This window comes from Clytia hemisphaerica, unplaced genomic scaffold, assembly GCF_902728285.1.
Source record: "Clytia hemisphaerica strain Z4C2 unplaced genomic scaffold, Clytia hemisphaerica genome assembly, whole genome shotgun sequence".
In the NCBI taxonomy this organism is placed as follows: domain Eukaryota; kingdom Metazoa; phylum Cnidaria; class Hydrozoa; order Leptothecata; family Clytiidae; genus Clytia; species Clytia hemisphaerica.
The window spans coordinates 115,979-137,110 of NW_027104250.1; the positions used below are offsets into that span (position 1 = coordinate 115,979).

At 36.1% G+C, this 21,132-nt stretch overlaps 3 protein-coding genes across 3 annotated transcripts in view; 1 reads left to right on the forward strand and 2 right to left on the reverse strand.

The window, feature by feature from the left end:
- On the forward strand, positions 1–16,632 carry LOC136816541 (transmembrane protein 116-like). Its single transcript, XM_067072883.1, has 12 exons — positions 1–150; positions 617–660; positions 2,772–2,982; positions 3,688–3,798; positions 4,243–4,307; positions 5,063–5,134; positions 5,733–5,766; positions 12,276–12,356; positions 12,712–12,757; positions 13,683–13,775; positions 14,198–14,295; positions 15,667–16,632. Exons 1-12 carry the CDS (start codon positions 88–90, stop codon positions 15,931–15,933), a joined length of 1,185 nt encoding a protein of 394 aa, XP_066928984.1. The 5' UTR covers positions 1–87; the 3' UTR covers positions 15,934–16,632.
- Positions 5,998–9,076, reverse strand: LOC136816544 (uncharacterized). Its single transcript, XM_067072885.1, has 2 exons — positions 8,174–9,076; positions 5,998–7,921 (listed from the first exon to the last, which is right to left on the reverse strand). Exons 1-2 carry the CDS (start codon positions 8,643–8,645, stop codon positions 7,401–7,403), a joined length of 993 nt encoding a protein of 330 aa, XP_066928986.1. The 5' UTR covers positions 8,646–9,076; the 3' UTR covers positions 5,998–7,400.
- LOC136816543 (uncharacterized) overlaps positions 16,441–21,132 on the reverse strand; it is a 14,232-nt gene continuing 9,540 nt past the window's right edge. The window contains exons 2-4 of the mRNA XM_067072884.1: positions 19,767–19,953; positions 18,836–19,069; positions 16,441–18,126 (exon numbers count right to left, since the gene is read on the reverse strand). Of these exons, the coding sequence (XP_066928985.1) occupies positions 17,500–18,126; positions 18,836–19,069; positions 19,767–19,943 (1,038 nt within the window). The 5' untranslated portion in view covers positions 19,944–19,953 and the 3' untranslated portion in view covers positions 16,441–17,499. The remainder of the gene's footprint in view (positions 18,127–18,835; positions 19,070–19,766; positions 19,954–21,132) is intronic.

Genomic DNA, 21,132 nt, shown 5'->3' on the forward strand with positions numbered 1-21,132 from the left:
TAAACTCATTCAGATGAAAAAATAAAAAACGAGAGATAAAACAAACACACTTTCTTAATCACTGAAAGATGATCAACTGGTATCAAAATGTCAATCATTGGACGTTGTGAAGCATTTCGTCCCGGTGTGTCTCCTAAGTATACCCATAATGTAAGTTTTCTTTCCATGCTTTTCTTGTTTGTTCCCTAAACCGTCTGAGAACTTATCCATTAACCGCTATAATATTTTAAGCTTTTTGACTCAGGAAATGATACACCCTAGATACACACCTGGTGTGTCTCCGTTGGACGGCTCATACCCACTGGAGAAATATCTTTGTTTTAAGTGGATGGGAATAGAGTAAGGTTGACAAGATTTTATCATTTTAACCATCATAATATGCTGAGAACTTCGGTTCTTAGAGCACTCTTTAAAACTATGTTGAGGAGCAAGCTCTGCTTCTCCTTTCACCATAAGCGATTATGCGAAGCTCAACTGTTAGTGTTTTGAACACTCTGGTGACAACAGCAGTCTATGCTCGCTTACCTGAGCCGCGCTGACGAGTCCTGGGACGGACGAAACACGTGTCTGCGGTAATATATAACCATCATACGTATTATACTTTCATGCAATACAGGAAGATGTCGTTGCAAAAGTTGGTCTAGCTTCCGCGTCACTTACGTAAGTTTTTTTATTTTATCTCTACCCTGGATTTCCATTTCCTTACGTTGGAATTGGATGATTAACATCTGGTGCGCCAAGCTGAGCAGAATCTCTTACAGTATCGAGCCATGACTTTTAGAGTGAACACGTGCCCTGCGTGAAGTATCAGAATCTGTTCCAGGCTATATTCTCAGCGTTATTGGAATATTTTTGAGCTTTTTCTAAGAGCCTGAGATCCTGAGGTCTTAATTCTTAAGTCGAATCTTAAAACTCAGAGTTAAAACTCTACTTTCAAAGCACTTAAAAATCATTTGCGGTTTTAAAGTTTTGAGGGAATGTCCCTTTTGTGTCAAATATTTCGGCGCCGATTGTAGAGATCATAGTGCCATGAGAACTAAGTCTGTAAACCAAAATGGGGTGCCAAACAGGGAACTTTCTAGGTCCGCATTATGTGACTTTCCAATGAACAGGTAGTCAGTTTTATTTGAAACCTCGGAAACTAAAGAGATCGATATCAAGGAGGCTTAACAACACTTCATTTCGACCAGACTTTGCATTGCTAATACGTAAGACAGGAAATTGATATTGAGACAGGGAGCTCTTCTTCCATCTCATTTTCACAGGTTTCTATCGCATTCCTGCAATGCGGAATATAATGTAATCTGCATCTCCCAAGCATTTTTGGTGTCCCTTAGTTGAAAAATATGTTTAAAGTTGAAGAATTAGGTCGCCTCCAATCCTGTTTGTTAACATTTGTAATACATTATGTAATGCAGTATTAATTTATACATTAGTAGCGACCGTAGTGCAGTGGTAGAGTATCCGGCTACGGTGCGCAAGGTTATGGGTTCCACCCTCAGCCGGGTCACACCAAAGATTCCCAAAATGGTACTTGATGCCGCTCTGCTTGATGCTCAACAATTAAGAGACGGACCAAGGGTAAGTGGAGCAATCCAGGGAGAAAGAGTGACGCCCACCCCTACGCTCCGGTACGTTCGGGTAGATAGCTATCGAAAGAGTAGCCTTCGTGACGCCTCCGGCTGCGCTCGCAGACTTACTATGTCATACATTTGTCACATTCAAGAAACGAAAAACTTTAGTATAGTGTCTGCGTTATAGACATTCCGGGCCACTAGCCCGAACTAGGATTTCTGAATTGGGAAGAATTTCCCGAACTGGCAGGAATTTCCCGAATTGGCAGAACTAAAGAGAAGTTCTTCTTGATTAGGTTCCCGTCCACGTTGATTTTAGTGCACAGCGTGGCTTCAGCTTCCCGTTCGGCCAGATTCAGAAGATTTTGGACAAATAGGATCTCAGGATCTAAAAGCTCAAAAATGTTGTTTGGCAAACATGGTTTAAAAGCACTGAAATGGGGAAAACGAAATTCCTTAGACACCCTGAATTTAGGTAATTAATGTTAACTTTAGTTATAATCTGAAACGGGTAGTAGTAAAAGAAGTATCAATATCGACAGGCTTAACAACACCTCATTCCGAAGACGAATGATGGTAATGATGCGAAAGAAATGATACCTAGAAACTCCCTTCAAACAATGCGGAACATACACCTTCACTCACATTATTTTATGTCCTTTTTATGTACAACAAACGTCTTTTTAACATCCCATTTCTTACATAAATGATTTAAGAATCTTTAGTTATGTAAGGCTTAGTTTTAGTTTCTGGGAAATACAATAACAATTCTATCGTAAATTTTTTTCTCCATCCCATCTATTCTACGCTAGTATCAAGAAACTTTCTATCGTTATCCAATAAGCTTGTCTAATGAGAAGAAGTTTCACAAGAGTTAGCAATGCTTTCATAACCTTTTCGTCTCGACATAAAGATCACGAGACCTAACCAGTTATTACAACAATAAATCCATGTTGCAACCTACTGAAAATTCAAAGTATGGTACAGTCAAAATTACAACATTGTTCAAGGGGCTAGAGCTATTGAAGCGCGCGTAAAAATCATCCCATTTAAAATCAATTTTTGACCGTTTTGGCCGTACTAAAACAACAATTCGACAAAAAATCCGATTAAACGGAGAAGAAAAAATAATAGTTCATAATCGCACTACGAAGACTAAAATTTATATATCTACATATTATTATTTTTCTGTTTTAGACTGGTCTCCACACTCAGTATTGTTTGTTTCATCCTTTGTAAACACATCCAGTCTAATGTTCAAGTCAAGCCTCTACTCCATCTGTCCATCGCAGACTTTTTGTTAGCCTTTGCATGGGTGTCAGCCAACACTGCTTATCTGGTGAAAAATGATTTCGAAGATGTTCAACAAACTGCGATGTCTTGTTTCACATGGCAGTTGATCACAGAGGTATTTAGTTTTCGAATTCCAGTTCCCACTTGCAGCTCCTTTAAATTATATGATGTCCTCCGTACGTCTGTCCTGCTACTCTATAACTCGAACCTCTTCGGGGAACATAAATTTGTTCGAGTTAAGGAAATTTCGAATAATGGAGTAAGGCTTAAAAGGCATTGTTAACTGACTGAAGGGACCATAAAACGTGTTCGAGTTAAGAAGACATTTTGAGAAGACACATTTGAGTTATAGAAGTTCGAGTTATAGAGGTTCTACTGTATCACTTTTCCGAAAAAGTTTCCTGAAATATTTTAAAGTTGTATCACCTTAAATACAATACCAAAGTTTTGCAATTTTCGCAAATAGATAATAATGCTGCTTCAATATGGCAAAAGCCCTGCACAATAGATAGTAAAGTTGAAACCAGGTGACAAAACTTTCAAAAAAATACTTATAAGTCTGTATTAAAAGGAAGTACTTGCACCGGGTGTGGCCGGAGTCGGTAGAGCATTAAAGCGGTAAAGCCTTACAATCCAAGGTTTGTTGGTTCGAACCCTGGTCACCGCCAACCTCAGGGAATGAGTAGCTTAGATTGGGTAGTCTGATCTTAGCGGTAATTAGCGCCCAGGTCTAGCGCAAATAGAAAAGAGGATGGATTCCACCAACAACCACCAGATAAATATTATACTTACTTATATGTCCTTCTTCTTTTTCTTTCAGATCATTCACATTGTGACATTTTGTTTCACCATCAATTATTCGATTAACGTCTACTTCCTCATGAAGGATCGTGTTCGTAGCATGGGTATGGATTACACTGAGCAAGTTCACGTAAGATTATCACCAAAAACTACAGCTAGCTCGAAAATTTACACTTCAAAATTTCTATAACTACTTTATCCCAGCCCTCTCTCGTATGAACCTCGACACTTAATGTGTTCGTCTAGCTCCGAAGGGGCTAGAGTTTAATCTCTTGGACGGGAAATAAAGCCATTTGTCCCCATTCAAATCGTGTAACCTGCGTCATTTCACACAAATGCCTGATTGAAAGTAAAATATATCACCAGATTTCGAATATTATGCCACGTGAAAACAAAGAGAACGCTAGAATCAATCCGTCATTCAAAACCCAGCGCAAAGCTTAAGGCTTAACTTGTTCATTCTTAAAAAAGGTAGAAGATTTCTTCTCTAGCCCTTTGATTTTTAAACTCGATGTTGGAGTCCTTGTTTGTTTACAACATGAATATTGTTCACCTTGTGTTTTGTATTTTTCAGGAAATGGCAAGTTTATCGGCGATCCGTTTACAACGCTTCAAAAGTCTTTTATATTACATTTCTTGGTAAATATTATTTGCGTTTATTAAATAATTCTCGTTTTTTGAGAGAAATGACTAAAATTTCCATAAATAAGACTTCATTTTTCCCGATAAGGTACATCTCTAATGGACAAAATGATTCGAATTACCATATCCATATGGTTACAGGGCTTGGGTCATATTTCGCACATCATTATCTTAGATTCAAAAAGAACACTATGGCTTTGCTCATCAAAGAATAGTATTGTGCGTTCAGTAAACAAAAAGAAATTTAGTGAGTGAGATCACTTGAAATATTTAAAACCTTATTATTGAATGAGAATGCGTAGTGGTATAGTGGTTATCATCCTTGACTCCCGCTTGAGAGGCCCGAGTTCGATACCCACCGTGTCTCTACGATTCACTTGGCAAGTGAATATACCTTCACCCGGGTCAACCCATTCCATGTGAGGGAAATTGGGTACCATTACTCTGATACAAGAGTGTGGGTAGATTAGACAGACATTGTGATGTGCCGTGGCACTCATAAGCTTCGGCCTCGCGCGAGCATCGCTCTCCCAGTGTCGTTCGAGTGCCATTGTATAAGCCATTGGCAGCTCGCGCCTGTCAAGTCGCAGTGTCTTTCAGCGCCGTGATTCCTACTCCTTCGTGAGTAGAACCCATCCCGAATGCATTCGAAGGACTCATATCTATCTATCTATTGAATGAGAAGTATTTCACATGACTTTTGATAGCGAGGAAAAGATTTTTTAAAAGATTTTCATTTTATTGTTATTCAGGTTGATGCCAATTATTTTGATGTTACCAATTATCATCGAATCGAAAATGGAAAACATAAGCTCTTGTCAAAAGTAAGTAAGTTGATTATCTCAAATTTCCTGGAGACATTAATTAGTCCAAAGGGAAGGCCATTCCATTTTGTCTCCATACAGAGGGGCCCCCTCTGAGGGGGAGGGTGGACGAACATTTCCAGGGGGGTAACCCGAGAAGATTTTCCAGGGGGTCTATAGGAATGTTTTTTATTTTTACCCGGGGGGTAAAAAGTTATTCTAAAATTTCAAGGGGGTAAAGACAGGTTTTAGTTCGGCCGCCGTCTCCGTTAAAGTATGCAAAGGCTTTCCAAGGTTTTTTTTTGCAAATTTAGCCCTTTTCCAACGGGGAATCCTCACATTTCTAAGAATTTTATTTTGACTTGGAAAGGTTCGTCCACCCCCTGTATGGATATTTAATGGAACAGTCCAATGCAACGATTGATGGTGCTTCAGCCTTAATTTTGTTGAAAGTACAGTTTTATAAATGGGTTTAGGAAGGCTACTCAATATCTTATCGACCAAATGATTCGTCGTCAAAAGAAATTCGTTGGTAAAAAGTGACGAAATTTTTTAACAATTGAGGAAAATAATCGCAGACGCATTTTTTCACTAGATGTGTATTTTTCCTCGTTTTCAGATGCGTGATAGCAATAGACGTACCAAGACTAGTTGTAAGTCAACCTTTCTCTTTCATTTTTGATCTTTCTACACAATACTTGTCGTTTTGTCTTCAAAATATAAAAACAAATCTTTGCAAAAAATCAACTTCTGAGTTCAGTTAGCCATCCAAACATTTTGTTGATACTTTTTCAACTCCTTTTCTGAAATTTGAACCTTTATGAATTTTTCAGTAATTTTTAAGGCAATTGTTTGGGGGCAAAAATAATGTGTATGAATCTTGATTAAATAGGAGCTATAAGTATTAGAACAGTGTTTGAGTAAAATAAATTTACGGAATTCAATGTATTATATACACAGTTATCTTATCAGTTATCTAATCAATAATAAAATCAATCAATTATTTAATACCCAATCTCGGTGACTCAGCACAAAAATTTTGAAAAATGTGAATAGCAATTCACATTATGGGGATTATACAGTGGAGTCTCCATAACTCGAACATGCACGGGGAATATAAATGTGTTCGAGTTAAGGAGACATTCGAGTCATAGAGGTTCGAGTTAAAGAGAATCCACTGTAATAATGTATATTGTTAACCGGTTACTTTTTCGAAGCGGCCTACATGACTTTTTGCGCAATGCAATTGGTTCTTTTCGCATGACGACGGGCCTACACTGCCCAGAGTTGCCCGTCGTTAGGAAAATTCATTGTGACGTCACTTTTTCAAAGGAAAATGAACAATGCGTTGACATCATTTCTCTCATTTTTTATTTCTGACGTCAGAAATTATAGCAATTTTTTATCTCTTTTCGCTTGTTTTTTCTGCTTTATTTCGCTATTTTTCCTGGATAAAGCGCTCAAAATCAATCGAAGCTGAAGGAAACGGTTAACAATACAATAATGACCGGTTTTTTTCGGGCTGTACTGAAAATATTGCCCTCGGTCAATGCAACAACCTCGCAAGCTCGGTCGTTACTTGACCTCGGGCAATATTTCTCAGTACAGCCCTCACTAACCGGTCATTATTGTATTAATAATACGTATAATTTATAAATTCTTAATGTTATTATTTAAAAGGATTACTTTCATACCTTTTTGTGCCACTTTATCGTACCATTTTTATACACATTAAGAAAAACACAAAAATAATGTCAACAGAGTCTACATTTTTCATGATGCTCTGCGCATGTGCACAAAAACTGTATATTAATTTGTTAAGCGGAACTGTTTTTCAAGTCTGATTTCAGGAAACTGAAGTATCTTTTTTTAGTTTTGAACAACCTTGAAGTATATCATAGTCCATACTCTCCCATATTATGGGTAATCGTTTTTTATAAGCCATGTTGAAAATGTCTCAGTCAGCCGGTGAGACTTCTTTATCCAGTGTGGGTGAATTGACTTAGCTTAATGGTACAGGAGTGATAAAACTTTAAATGGGCCGGGGTTTAGAATTTTGATTTGTCTACAGCTCAAAAATCTAATTATTTTAGTGTTTTCCTTACACTGATATTTCATTTGTAGTTTTGGAACGAATTTCAGTTTTTACATTCTCACCAGAGACGAATTTTTCGAGTAATACAACTATGTTTCATTAACAAAACGCACATGGTAAGAAGGCCATGGTGGATAGACTGAAAACTATATGGGATTCTCATAAAAATATTTGATGTTTATTTTATACATTCTATACCCACCAGCTTTTCAAACCAGTTGATTTCGGTGGTATTTTTGCATTAACTCGATAAGTCAAACGATGTTTCACGTTGACAATAGCTGCCACAAAGGTGCTCGTGAATAGATAACCGAGAAAAATCAATATGATGGGCACCGCAATGTGTTGTGGTTTCTCGGTAAAAGAGTCTGGGATCAAGTTTTCGTCAGACATAGTAGTCAACAACATCAACCATTTGAAACTATGGCTTTGGAATGTGACACCCGCCCGGGCATATCCTGTAGTCACTCCCGCGCAGAATAAAATGTAGAGCCCTACAAGGGCGGTAGCCGCCAACAGGACTTCGTATTTCAGCGATTCTTTACGGTGACGTCGGAGTCTCGCTCGTAATTTTCGAAATCCGAAATTGAGTAAATTCACCCCGATAAATCCGATAAGTGTGTATAATCGGGTTGCCAAGATAATCCCGAAAACGATAGCTGGACCAAAAACGGATTGGCCGCCAGTTGAGCGCAAGTGAAGGAACAGCGTGTCTGAAATATTTCAAAAAGGAAATTGTTTAAAGCGTTTCACATACTTAGGTACTACGTATCTTCCTTAGAAATACGTAACGTCGTGACGGGACCTAAACCTAAACGGACTTGTTTAACTTTAAACTGGACTAAAACTTGACACACTTTCAGGAATTCTATATGCAGATAGCCTTTCTATCTTAAAAAACAATTTTGCTATATCTGGAACGTGTCAGAGCGTTATTTTTATAAGATTTTGTTAATAAAGCTCACCCGCGCCGTGGAAATGCGCCACTGTGAAATAAATCCATTTCATAACCGTCATCGACTTCAAACTGCATTTCGTCGTGCCGTCAATGATGTCGTTTGTTGTCGTCGTTTTCATTTCACTTGGTGGAGTACATTTCGTGATGTCAGCTACACCACCCTTCTCTCCGTTATTGCTTTCCTTGTTGCCATGGTCGTGGATACCATTCCCAACGTGTGTTTGAACGGTTGTACAATTTTGACGTTGTGCTGCCGCCGGTGTTTGAACCTTGTTTTGAGACATACTATTTGATTTTGAATCATGGTTTTTATGATCACTCAGACATTGCTCAGTTGAGAAAAATACGACACTTGCAACTATGGTGTAGACTAAAAATATGAAGTAGAACTTAACGACTTTGGACCATGGGAATAAGTTCAGGAATTCTCGTATGTTCATTGTACGTTGAACTAAGTTTTCTTTGTCGGATGCCGTCATTTTGTCGTTCCACGGTATATTTGTTGATTATTGTGAGCGTTTTTTATTCGGCTTGTTACTGTACGCAAAGGTATTGGTTGTTATATTTCGTCCTTCGACTGCGATGAAGAATGGTGTTTCATATAGGTGCTTTGCCACACATCCACTGTTTTATGATAATATAATTTCAATTACAATATGTGGTGTTATTCTTGCTAGAATCTTTTTTTGAAATATTGTTAAACTACCATCGAAACTAGGATCTTACCAATAAGAAACAATCTTGAGATTGTGTTCATCGATATTTGTTGAACTACGTACTGAAATAAATATCCCTTTATCCTCAAAGCTGGCGATTTCGTTTTTTTCTTCTTTTGAAATTCACCAAAATATTTCCCATAAAGCCTTGCAAGATTGATTTTGTCTTGTGAACTAAAAAAAATCAAATTTAGAAATTGGTTTTCATGAAATATTGAAAAAATCTAAATGAAATTTAGCAAAATGCATTGATAAAGTAAAATTTACTTTACAAAACGAAAACAAAACACCAATACATGTCGTATAAAACATTCCCAGCCCAAAAAAGTTATAAGAACGTTTTTTTTTCTTTTTGCTTTTTTCCATCAAATTAACCAGCGTTGTTTAAAAAATATAATACAAGCGTTTTTGAGCTAGAAAGAATACTGAATGAATTCAAATCCAACTCTGTTAGTTTTTAACTCAATTTGGCTCCAAGCCGATCCTTCCCCAATTTACTCCGTTTTTATAAAACCTGAATGAATAGAGTTTCTCTATGCAGAAAAATAATATTATTCAAAACGACATCAAAAATTTAATTTAATATTTTGATATATTCTATCGAATAGTCAGATTTACTAAATATTTATGAGATTTTAAGAAATCATTTTTTATTAGCATTGCTAATAAACTTCCGAAACAATATAAGGGCAAGTGAAAACTTTTTGTTAATATCTTGGTTTCTTATAACAAGTGACAAAGCTTGCTATGATCTCCTTTCCTTGGTTGAAGCATGGAGAAAAAATAAAGGAAAAAATATTGAATTTTTGGAGAATATGCTAATCAACAGAGCATTGATTTTAAAGCTCCGAAGGGGCTAGATCCGAAACTCCTGGATGGGAAATGAAGCCACTTATTTTTCCCATCCAGAACCCGTGTGTTTTTCAAACAAAATTTCTAAATGCAGCTCAAATCTTAAGGCTTCACTTTTTCTTGCTTGAAAAAGGTTGAAGATTCATCTCTAGCCCCTTCGGGTTTCAAAACTCAATGCAGGCTAGTCCCTTTAATAAGACAAAACTCCCCTTTCATCTATGATGTTTCTTGCTTTCATGTTTAGCTCTTTGGACACTCCCTTCTCACAGACCCACTGGGAACCATGGCTAGAAAACAATGGAATTCAAGTCCTAAGCCATAAAAACACGGGAATATCAATACCCATCGAGTTTTGGTCCGTTGTTTTTGCCCCCAGTGGAAAATTGTACTCTGATTTTTGCTCCCGCTGAAAATAACCAGATAAGCAAATCCTCACTGCAAAATATTGTGCTTTTTTCCATCCCCACTGAGTTATCTGGCTAGAAAACAATGGAATTCAAGTTCTCAGCCATAAAAACACGGGAATATCAATACCCATCGAGTTTTGGTCCGTTAGTTTTGAGGCTCGGAAAACACGAGTTAAAAAACACGAGTTAAAAAACACGAGTTAAGTTAAATGTGACGTCACCAATGGGAAATTATGACGTCACAAGTAGATAATTTAACTCGTCAGTTTATGGTGCACCTTAAATTGACGAGTTAAATTTTCATGAAACCAAGTTGGTCAAAAATTCTAAAATGGTGGTTAAATTATTTTTTGTGCCTATTTTAAGTTTAAAACTATTGGAATGGTAATTTTCTCTCATAATATTCTATAGTCTTTAACTGAGACAGAAGTTGACAAAAAGTATTTAGGCTGGCTCAAATGCTAAGGGAGGGGCATATGTATAGAGTTTTGTTTCCTGTAGAGATTTGAAAATAAAATTACGAATTTTGAAGCTTAAGAAGAAAAATGTTATTTTTACTGATTTTTGGTCGACTTTAAATCTGTATCTAAGTCCCCATCTCCATTCCCCCATAAAAAAACGGTCACTTTGAGCCAAATTACAGACGTAATTCTAAAAAGTTACTCTCAGGTGCCAAATAAACGGGGGGGGGGCTCGGAAAAATTTAATAAACAGGAGGGCCTAATTACCGGGGGTTTGAAAATGTACCTCTAAAAACCCTAAGAAAGGATAAAAATAGACTATAAATTTAGGCTTTTTATATAGCAAAATGAGGAAATTTTCTTTTGGTAGCTGTGAATTTTTTGAAAAATCAATAACCAGGCGGGGGTCCTAATAAGGTCCGGGGGTTGGAAAAAATCGAAAAATTTACAAGCGCCCCCCGCGTTTACTCGGCACCTTAGTACTCGGAGAGTACTAAATATTTGACAAATAAGACAATCATCGTATATAATTGAAAGGCCTTGAAATTCTTGTTTCAATGTGTTATATTTATATTTAAAATTACCATTCCAATAGTTTTAAACTAAAAATAGGCGCAAAAAATAATTTAACCACCATTTTAGAATTTTTGACCAACTTGGTTTCATGAAAATTTAACTCGTCAATTTAAGGTGCACCATAAATTGACGAGTTAATTAACTCGTAAGATTAAGGTGCACCATAAATTGACGAGTTAATTAACTCGTAAGTTTAAGGTGCACCATAAATTGACGAGTTAATTAACTCGTAAGATTAAGGTGCACCATAAATTGACGAGTTAAATTATCTACTTGTGACGTCATAATTTCCCATTGATGACGTCACATTTAACGTAACTCGTGTTTTTTGTAACTCGTGTTTTTTAACTCGTGTTTTTTAACTCGTGCTTTCCGAGCCTCGTTAGTTTTGCCCCCACTCTCTGATAAAATCCCACCAAGAAGGGGGTGTTTTTAGCGATTGAGATATTTGCCGGTTAAAATAGCCTGTGTTGATCACTCTATAACCAAAACTTTGTCTTCATTAGAGAGATATCATTATGCATTTTCTTTGCAAACCCCTTCCAACTACTTCAAGCTTGACATTTTCTACAGAGAAAGATCTTGGCAAAGTTAGAATACACGCTTTTTTTATAAGAACCATTTTTTTGACTCAGGCTGGGCTGTTCTTAATTTTTTGAAATTTTCAGTGGTATTTGTTCTTATGATGTTCTTACTATGCTTAGTTTCTTTACTTAAAATCTGTTAAAATCAATACTGTCTTAGTAATTTTTGAAATCTGAGGCTTAGATTGTTCTTAATTTATTCTTAGGTTTTGGCCAATTTTCAGCCTCATGTTCTTATAAAAAATGCGTGTAAGTTGAATCACGTAACTTAAAACTCATAGTATCTCTTTAGTTAGTTTCGGGCTATGAATTCAAAGAACTTCTAAACAATTTTACAAAGAACATGTCTTCGTTTGAAAAGAAGGTTTTTCCAAAAATTTTAAGCTGATAAAATAACTTTAAACATGTTTGTCTGATAGCCGAGTCGCCATCTCGACTCAGATACCCAGTGTTATTAAAATTAATTTAACCACCATTGCTTATTCACAATATTTCAATTTTCTTTTCCAACAGAATAAAGTTCCGCCATTTATAAAAGCTTACGGATTTATCTTACTGGCTGCAACCCTTTTGTTGTCAATGGTTACCATTATGGTATGTTCGTTTTACTCACGGAGGTTTTTCCCTCAGCAAAATGTAGCTTGACGTGTGCAGTATCTCTTTTGACCTTCTCCTTATTATTTAGGCTGTCAATTTAGACTTTAATTCAAAAGACAAAATACCCGAACTTTAGTTTAATCCTCATTTTTTCACATAGTGTTGGTTAGAACTAAGCCAAATGAAATTTTCTTCGAAACTTAAAAAATCCGTTCAAGATTATGTTATTTTTGGATCAATCCAGGAAGAAAGAGTGGCGCTCTCCTCTACCTTCAGGTGGATGGCTATCGAAAAGAGAGCATTTAGATTCACATCCAACTAACCTTGCTGGCCTACTCATTTCTCTTTTCAGGTTTTATATGGGTTAACCTTGAGGTTGTACTGGCGAGCTATTCCAGGTGATTATATCTATTATCTGTTTTTGTTTATTTATCCTTAATTTCTAATTTAAGTTGAAACCAATTTTCAGTATGTACTACCATGGAGGTAATAAAGATAGATGGAGAGTCAATGCCTTTTGTTCTATTCTGATTTATCATCGGAAGCAAACAGCTGTTTGGTTGCTTTGGGAATAAGATGATTAATTTTGGGTATACTCGTGGGAATATTTACGATGAATGAAAAGACACAAGACAAGTATATTGAAATAAGGCTATTAGCCTTGTCATGAAAAATAAAGTTAAAAATTGATGTTTTTTGCTTCCAATGATGGTACATCAAAGAAAAGCCGCTTTGAATAGATTTATAAAAGATTTCAACGACCATTTAGATCATTACCGAGACGTTTTCTCTCCATCTATATCTTTGTTACCTCCGTGGTACTACAGTAGACTCTCTTATTCTCTTATTCGAACTTCTATTATTCGAACTTTCCCCGTCCCCGTCAATGAGAAACCCTCTTGAAATACTTTCTATAATCTCTGCGCAATTCGAACGAAAAGATTTCCCACGAGTGTACTGTACTTCTTTACAGATTTAAAGAATGGGCTTTTCTTGCCAAAAGTCCCATACACAAGGCTTTTCTTCAGAGGGTTTCGACGAATCAGGGCTGGCATTTTGTTTGGGAATTTACGATTCAATGAATTATTACGGGTTGGGAGGAGGAGGTGATTTATTGTGCTTTCACGACCATTCCAGGAAAGTGCCTAGATCACTTTCCCAGGGAATTTAGAAAAACTTAGCCGTATTTTTTTGCGGGTATTCAAACTTTATATTTTGGGTATTGTTATCGTGCCGAAGATTGATTACTTAAGAAATTGTTCACTAATACCTTCAGAAAGTAAATATCTGAAAATTTTGAATGTTTTATAAACATTTTTTCAGCGTACCATACAGATCGTCAACGACGTCAGCTATCGAACATGAAAAAGAGAATCAGCGTTTATGTGGTAGTGTTCATGGTGTGCTGGCTACCCGGTAAGTATACCTTGTACCCAGTCCCTACCCAGTGCTCGCTTTTTATGGTTTTGATATCGCTCAGGAAATAGCACAACGTCCACCTATTGAACCGAAAATTGGTCCACGTTACTCTGGGTGGTATCCAAGTAATTCGAAGAAATATGTTGTATTGGGCTCCACTAGAAAAAGTTGTAAACCAAAGTGGTTAAAATATGATTTTTTCAAAAATGTTCCATTCCTGTGAAAGTCTATCTATTCCCTACAGTAGACATGAATTACTCTTTGGTGAATTTACCCCCTCTTCTTCAACCTGGTCATGACAGATTCAACTCTGGACAAAGCTATCAGCCCTATTGAAAAATGTACTCTTTTTTATTCGAACCCCTTTTTCTACTGTTTTACATTTCTTGCTTAATTGTTGAAACTTCCTTTCCCATTAGCCTTGATTCTGTCGATCATGAAAAGCAGAGAGGTGTGGCTAGATGTGGAACACAAGAAAGTAGATTTGAATGATTATTTCGCATTGTACATCCTCCAGGTGAGTTTTTATGTCTCAGCTTTGCGTGCATTTTTAGAATCTGAGTGCTATGAACTTTGACATTTTGATAAACTACTCGAATTACTTTAGGCGTGCAAACTTTCGCGAGCAGAAACTTTTGCGAGGTCGAAAAATCACGAAATCTACGACATTTACTTTCGCGAATTAGGTATATTTTAAGTAGAAAATTTAATTTTTCGGTTTATTTTATCATTGTTATCAACAAAGAGGGAAATTCGAGTAACTTTTCTTTGCATATTTTTTTCGCGAGCATAAACTTTCGCGAATTGCCCTCTCAAGAATTCTCAAAGACATTTACTTTCGCAAAAATGGCTAAAGTTTGTACGCCTAACAAAGTAGTTTTCGCAAGCCAAAAAATCGTGAAATTTTCTGGATTTATTTTTGTTGATTAGCGTTTTCTTTTACAATCTGTTCCAAAAACATTACACGTTTTTTTTATATAAGGAACACGTTTATGAGCAAGTTCCTTGTTATGAGGAACTCGAGGCTGAAAATGGTCCAAAAAATAAGGAATTGTTTAGGAACTGCTCAGGCTGAGAATAAGAAAACAAGTTTTAAGGAACAGTAAGAGATGGTTATCCAAACTTGGCAGCTATGTAAATAAGAAACTCTGAGGCTGAAATTCTCTGTAAAAATAAGGAACTCCAGGCTCAGATCAAAGTTAAGGTTCCTTATAAAAAAACGTGTAACTCTTGTTGAAAAAAGTAATAGCATGTTGGAAATAACATTTTAAGTAGTTTGATATAAGACTTTTTAGTTTTTCCTGAAAATTTGAAAATCAAGAAGAAAAACGAAGAAGCAAAATCGAAAGCTATAGCACGAATAGCATCCCACCTTTATCCTTTCTTGCTCAAAACTATCTTTCTAACGAGATATTACTTTTAGCTATATCTTTTCCTCAAGAAAAATGTTTGAAAAAGTATTCATTGCCAATTTTTTGGAACAAACTTAAAAAAAAAATCAATTGACAGTAAAGGCTCTGAAAACCCTTTAAGTCAAAAATATGATCTTAAAACGTTCACGTGGATTCAGTCCGACCAATTGATTGGTTGGTTTAAATTATTGCGCTGATTTACGGTAAAAGTCTATAAAATACTCGATACTTTGTACCCTTTTTGAAAATAGTATTTTTGAGGGTAACAAAAGTTGCTTTATCATTTCAAAGCTATTATCATTTGTAGGATAACACTCATTTCTCTGGGATGGAAAAATTCCGAATCTCATTTTCAACTAGCTGTGAGTTTTAGCTTTTTCCCACTGGAGAATGGTAGAGGAAATTTAGTGCGAGGCTAAGTGTCATCATACACGACGGTACAAAAAGGGTTCTGTTTCCTTTTTTTCTGTTAATAGGCTGTGTTGACGCCGCTACAAGGATTCTTTAACACGATCGTTTACGGATGGTCACGACGTTCTTTCCGTGAAGCTACCCGTCAATCCCTTTCTTCAAGTCAAATGTTCGTACCTACACCCGAATTCACGTCGGCGTATTACGATCAATCGCCCGATTTCCCGAATTACATTGATGATGAACCCGAATCGGAAACAGCTTTTGATCCAGCTACGAAAAATAAGAAACAAGACAGTAGTGATTTAAATAACGCATTATTGCCGTACTGATTAAAATTTAAAAAAATAAATCGGAGATTTTGGGGAACCTATTCATGATATTGCAATGTTTTCTGACATTACATCACGGACCTAACAGCTGATTGGTTGTAAGTGATCACTCAATACGTCATTTGCAACCAATCTAATCGACTTTTGAACAATCGGGATTTAATCCAGATTTAAAAGCTTAATATTTTTCGAACAACCGACGGTTCTGCGTTAATCGGTGCTAATCAAGATTAAATCGAAAATTAAGCTAATCGGCTGCTAATCCACTTTTGAACAACCGGGCCCAGACGAATTCATAAGACGTTTACTCTATTTAAGTCGAAACGAGGCAGTCTTTGCGCTCAAAATAATTTATGAAAAGGTTCATTATACTGTAAATTGAACCAAAAACGATTGGTGTTCTCGATTTGTAGAGTCTCTGTAATTCAAATCTTCTCTAATCCGAAAGAAACTTCTGTTCAATTGACCCAAGAAATTTGATATTGACTATACCATAATTTAGAAATATTCTACGTTTACCTCGAAAGAGTCTATCGAGTTAATTACCTACTTTTCTTTTCACGGAAGTGTTCAATTTTTGTAGATTTTTAAAACAAATTTTCATACAACGTAGATTTATTAATTTTATTCTAGAATTTTTATACTGTAATTAAATGTTCATGTTTACTATAAAAAAAATTGCGGTAAATCGAAAAATCACTTTAGACGTATACACACTTATTCTTTGAATGAATATGAAAAACGAGAAATGGCATAAAAGTAACAATTTTTCTTTTCGGCTGTGGCGAATGACCTATAAATCTAAATTCGGCGAGAAGAAATTTTGGGGAATTTAGCAAATTTTTGCAAAAAAATTCTTTCAGCCAAAATTTCTTCTCTTAAGGTAGAGCCGCCGAGCCAAGTTTTTGTAAAATCTCAGAAATGTTGGAAACATTCAATACACACATTTCCTATTAGCAGATTCATGTAAAAAGTGACGAAAAAAAGTGGAGTACCAAAGTATGAGGTAATCTTTGCATGTCTCAGCCAATCATAGCCAATCAAAACTTTTTTATAGACTGGATGGCGCGATTAAGTTGCCCGGTAGTATAGGGTAATATGCTTTGGCCTTGGCGGTCCACCAAATTTTATGATTAAGCAAGGTTTCTATTTGAAAAAGGGATTTCAAATCTGTTCGTTTTTCTTTTGTGTTTTTAATCAAAAAGGCGATCTCGTCAATTGCTCCTAGTCTACTTCACTGAACTAAGCGTCATAAAAATATCAAAAATAGCGAAGTTGAGCCAGAAGTAGGCTCTAGTAGGCCAATCAGAGCTTGACTCGACGTTTGTTCGTGACTTTGTTACATGAATCTGCTAATACGTACTAGGAAAATCATGTATACAGATTTTTAACGCTTTTTCAGTCTTTTTTTTACTTGACCACTTCAAAACCTTTTTGAACAAAAAAAAATTAATGGCTTGAAAAACATTTCAGGCTGGTGATCTGCAAATCTGAGCCTTCATATGCTTATAAGAGTTATGCTTAAAATACATGTAATATTATAAAATAAAAGTCCCGTGTTTCAAGTTACAGTAAAATACAATCTTTCTTTGGAGGAGGAACAAAAGTCGGTATACGGTCCAATTTCACTGGGCAAACCGTTGCAAACTTGTATTGCGGGTCCGTCATTAAGGCGTAACCATCAGGGTCAATTTCTTGAACACTATCACAAGTAGGACAACGCCACTCATCGTCAATCTGCTCCGCCCTGAACGCCTGAGCGCCCAATATGGACGTTTTCAACCAATACATATACTCGACTATCATACAGTCACAATATTCACATGTCTCATCGTAATAGCTAAACCATGCACTACTCGGATATTGTTTCGGAATTTTCGGGAAATAACCACCACGTGCTTTGTCCATAGCATCTGCAATTTTAGAACCGCGTTTTGTACCGAAGATTTCCGGATAAGCCTCATTGTAGCCCACAGTTACCATATGAAAACATTCTTCTAAAGAGGCGTCAAAATATTCCGGGTGTGTGGAGCCAGGTCTCGTTTCGTCAGCTTCTAAATCTTGTAATGTAAACCCGAGGTCGTCTATTTGTTCTAATATGTGCTCGTTTTTATCCATTTCTTTTTCATCAGCAAACATGACCATCAATGCTTTCACTTCGATGAGTTTTTGATAAATTGTTTCATTGTCTGGCTGTTAGTAAGAGAAGGGAGAGAAAATACTTCAAACCTTCAAAAATTCAATTCTCAAAAATTCTGATACAGTTGGCGCTGTGTAATTCGATTTTCAAGAGGAATTAGATTTTCATCGAATAAGGGAGTTTATCGAAAAGTAGAGCGTTGTTTATGAGAGTTTCTTGTTGACGATGACTTTCAATATTATCAAATGGAGCATATCGAATAACAGAATATCGAATTATAGAGAGCATCAACTACAATGAGAAAAAAATTAAAACTGTACATCCGACAATGTTAAGAAATATTTCAAATCTTTGCAGACTCTTGATAGACAAAATTATCCACAAAATGCTGAAAATAAGAACAATTTAAAAACAGTTTTAGGCCGAAAAACAAGTTAAGAATATCTAAAAGGTTCCAAAGATTTTTGACGTTGCATGTATACAAAAATTTGAAAGCAGGCTCGGAGATGCTTAGAGGTTGAGAGCTTAACAAGGCTGAAAAATGAAAAATGCTTATAAGGATGGTTATATCCCAAGCAAAATTGTAGGGAAGTTCCAAAGATTCGTAAAATCCCAGACAAAAGCAGCCGAAATTAGGAAAATACATTTTTTGTAGGCTGAAGGTAATGCTTAGCACATGCTTAAATTTTTGCCATATCTGAGCCAAGATATTCTTATGAGTGCAATGCTTGTTAAAAAAAGAAAAACACGTAAAAGACATACTTTTCCATCATCATTGTTGTCAAGATATTGATAAAGAACGGATGCTCCATGCAACACTTTCAAATCATCACTTGTTTCCGTGGCAACGAAATACAAGTCAAACACCTTCACGTACTTGGTGAAAATGGAGAAAGGTTCTCCGAACGTCTCAACCAGTGAACCATGGACAACTTCTAGTTTGTTGGCGTGTATTAGTTGTTTTTCTATAGGTGGCATTTTTTGTTGTAGTTTTTCCTACAAAAATTTCGAAAAAGGAATTTTAATACCATAATCAAAAATGATATCTGAAATCAATTCAAAAGAACTCCACTCGAAATTCTCAAGGTAAAGGTCAAACTTCATATTGACTATTGGAAAACTCAAACTTTTACAAACGTGAAAGTTAATTCAACAACATTGTTGAATATCATCAATGCACTGGCGGATTTAAGACAATAGAGCAAGTACGTCGGAAATATGCGAAGGAGTGCAACGCTCGTTAAAATACAATGAAATTACAATTACAAATCTCTTCCTCTGATAAGTTCGATGCGGTCTAAAACCACCTATGCAATGGGTATCATTAAGCAGCTTTTCAAATTTTACTTGATGATACATCATAATCGTTTCCTTACAAAATCCAAAGCAACATGGAGGCGCAAGTCAGCTTTCTCAGTATTAACGACATGTAGTCCACACCACAGATTTCTGTAAGCCCGAAGGGTTAGTTATCGTACTTTAAGCTCTTCCAAGCAAAAGGTGAATATTGCAAAAAATATTGCTGCTATTGTTTTCGAAAACCCGCGAAACTTCTTATTGGTCAAGCGCTGAAATTCTAATGTAATGTCACGTGACCTAGGTAGGATTTCCTACCTAACCTCGGCACACTTTTCAGCCAAAACACGACACCTAGCCCTTCGAGCTTTATAAATCTATGGTCCACACCACTTACCCAAAGGGACAGAAAAGATTCTGAAAAATCCGAGCTCATTCTTTCCGTTCGGATTGACAAGGGCACGAAGGGTTTAAATGTTAAAGTCTGTTTGATGCTCTGCTGTTTACCTTCCGATATACCGAAATGGTTGTGAACCCAAGGTCGACAAATCAATGGAATTGGTCTAGTACGCATACACTGTCACCTGAAGTTAGGAGGGAAATCTATCAGGAACATAAAATAACAAAAAGTTTACTGCCTTTATATCCAGCTCAATCATAGAAGCTAAAAAAGGATCGATGAAAAAGATGAATGACATACCGCATTGAAAGAGCAACAATTCATTTTGTTCAAGCTTCTAGCTCCCTCTTTTAGACTTTACATATACTAGCAAGTAGCTTTCGCTATGATGCTCCCGATGACAGGCATTTGACAGTGATTGATTGAAATTCAGAAAAGGCGAAATGCCGTGTTTATTTTTGTCAGAAATACAGTGATATTGCAAAGTAGTCAATTTTTCTCAGCCATAGCTTGCACTAAACATGTCCCCTTTAATAGATACCTTATAAAGCTTGAATTACAAAGCTTTTCATGTTTTATAGGCAGGGTCTTAGAATAATCTTCAGGAAATATTTAGAATGACTTTCTACTCAAAAGCATTTTCTTTGAAACAACAATAACAAAAATAAAAATAACAAACATATCAAAACATGAATTTATAATTTCCAAAACTATATTTTGACAATGATATAATTTTCAGCTAAGTTGTTGTCTATATCGTAATGTAATATTGTTTTGTAAAGAATACAGTGGATACAGAAGCATTCCAAAACCAAAATGATTCTAAATAAACCAAACAACAGGAACATAACATGAAATATCCTTCAGGAATTTCTCCAACAAAAGGAGTGTTAATGTCAAGTTTGTGTACTGTCAACTGCTCTAAAATGGGATTACTTGAGATAACATGGGACATACTGCTTTCTGGTCAGCTTTTTCTCTCCATCGTCACATCCTTTTCAACAACATACAAACAGATCCATGTTTCTTGGACAGTACAAAAAAGATGATTCACAGATCCATGTTTCTTGGGCAGTACAAAAAAGATGATTCTGTGGAGGTTCGGTTAAAATGGTTGCTGTTTTGGTGTCCCATTGCACAAACATTGCACAGAACCATTAAAAACGCAGACAATTCATTCCAATTCTTGTTCAACATTTTGAAGTCAAAACTCTCTTGTCATTAAAATGTTATGTTAAAATGAAGTTTGATGATTGGTTGAACAGCTGCTATCTTTGTGCAAACTCAGCGTATTTGAAGCAGCGATTCAGACCTTGTAAAAACATATAATGTCAATCTGGCTTTAAAGCAGTTGATGGTACAT

Bases quoted from the DNA above. Each gene is read 5' to 3' on its own strand.
- LOC136816541 (XM_067072883.1), top strand. From the start codon at position 88: ATGTCAATCATTGGACGTTGTGAAGCATTTCGTCCCGGTGTGTCTCCT. The intron at 661-2,771 runs GTAAGTTTTTTT...TTTCTGTTTTAG, and splicing joins CTAGCTTCCGCGTCACTTAC to ACTGGTCTCCACACTCAGTA. The intron at 4,308-5,062 runs GTAAATATTATT...ATTGTTATTCAG, and splicing joins CTTTTATATTACATTTCTTG to GTTGATGCCAATTATTTTGA.
- LOC136816544 (XM_067072885.1), bottom strand. From the start codon at position 8,645: ATGACGGCATCCGACAAAGAAAACTTAGTTCAACGTACAATGAACATA. The intron at 7,922-8,173 runs GTGAGCTTTATT...GAAATATTTCAG, and splicing joins GGCGCATTTCCACGGCGCGG to ACACGCTGTTCCTTCACTTG.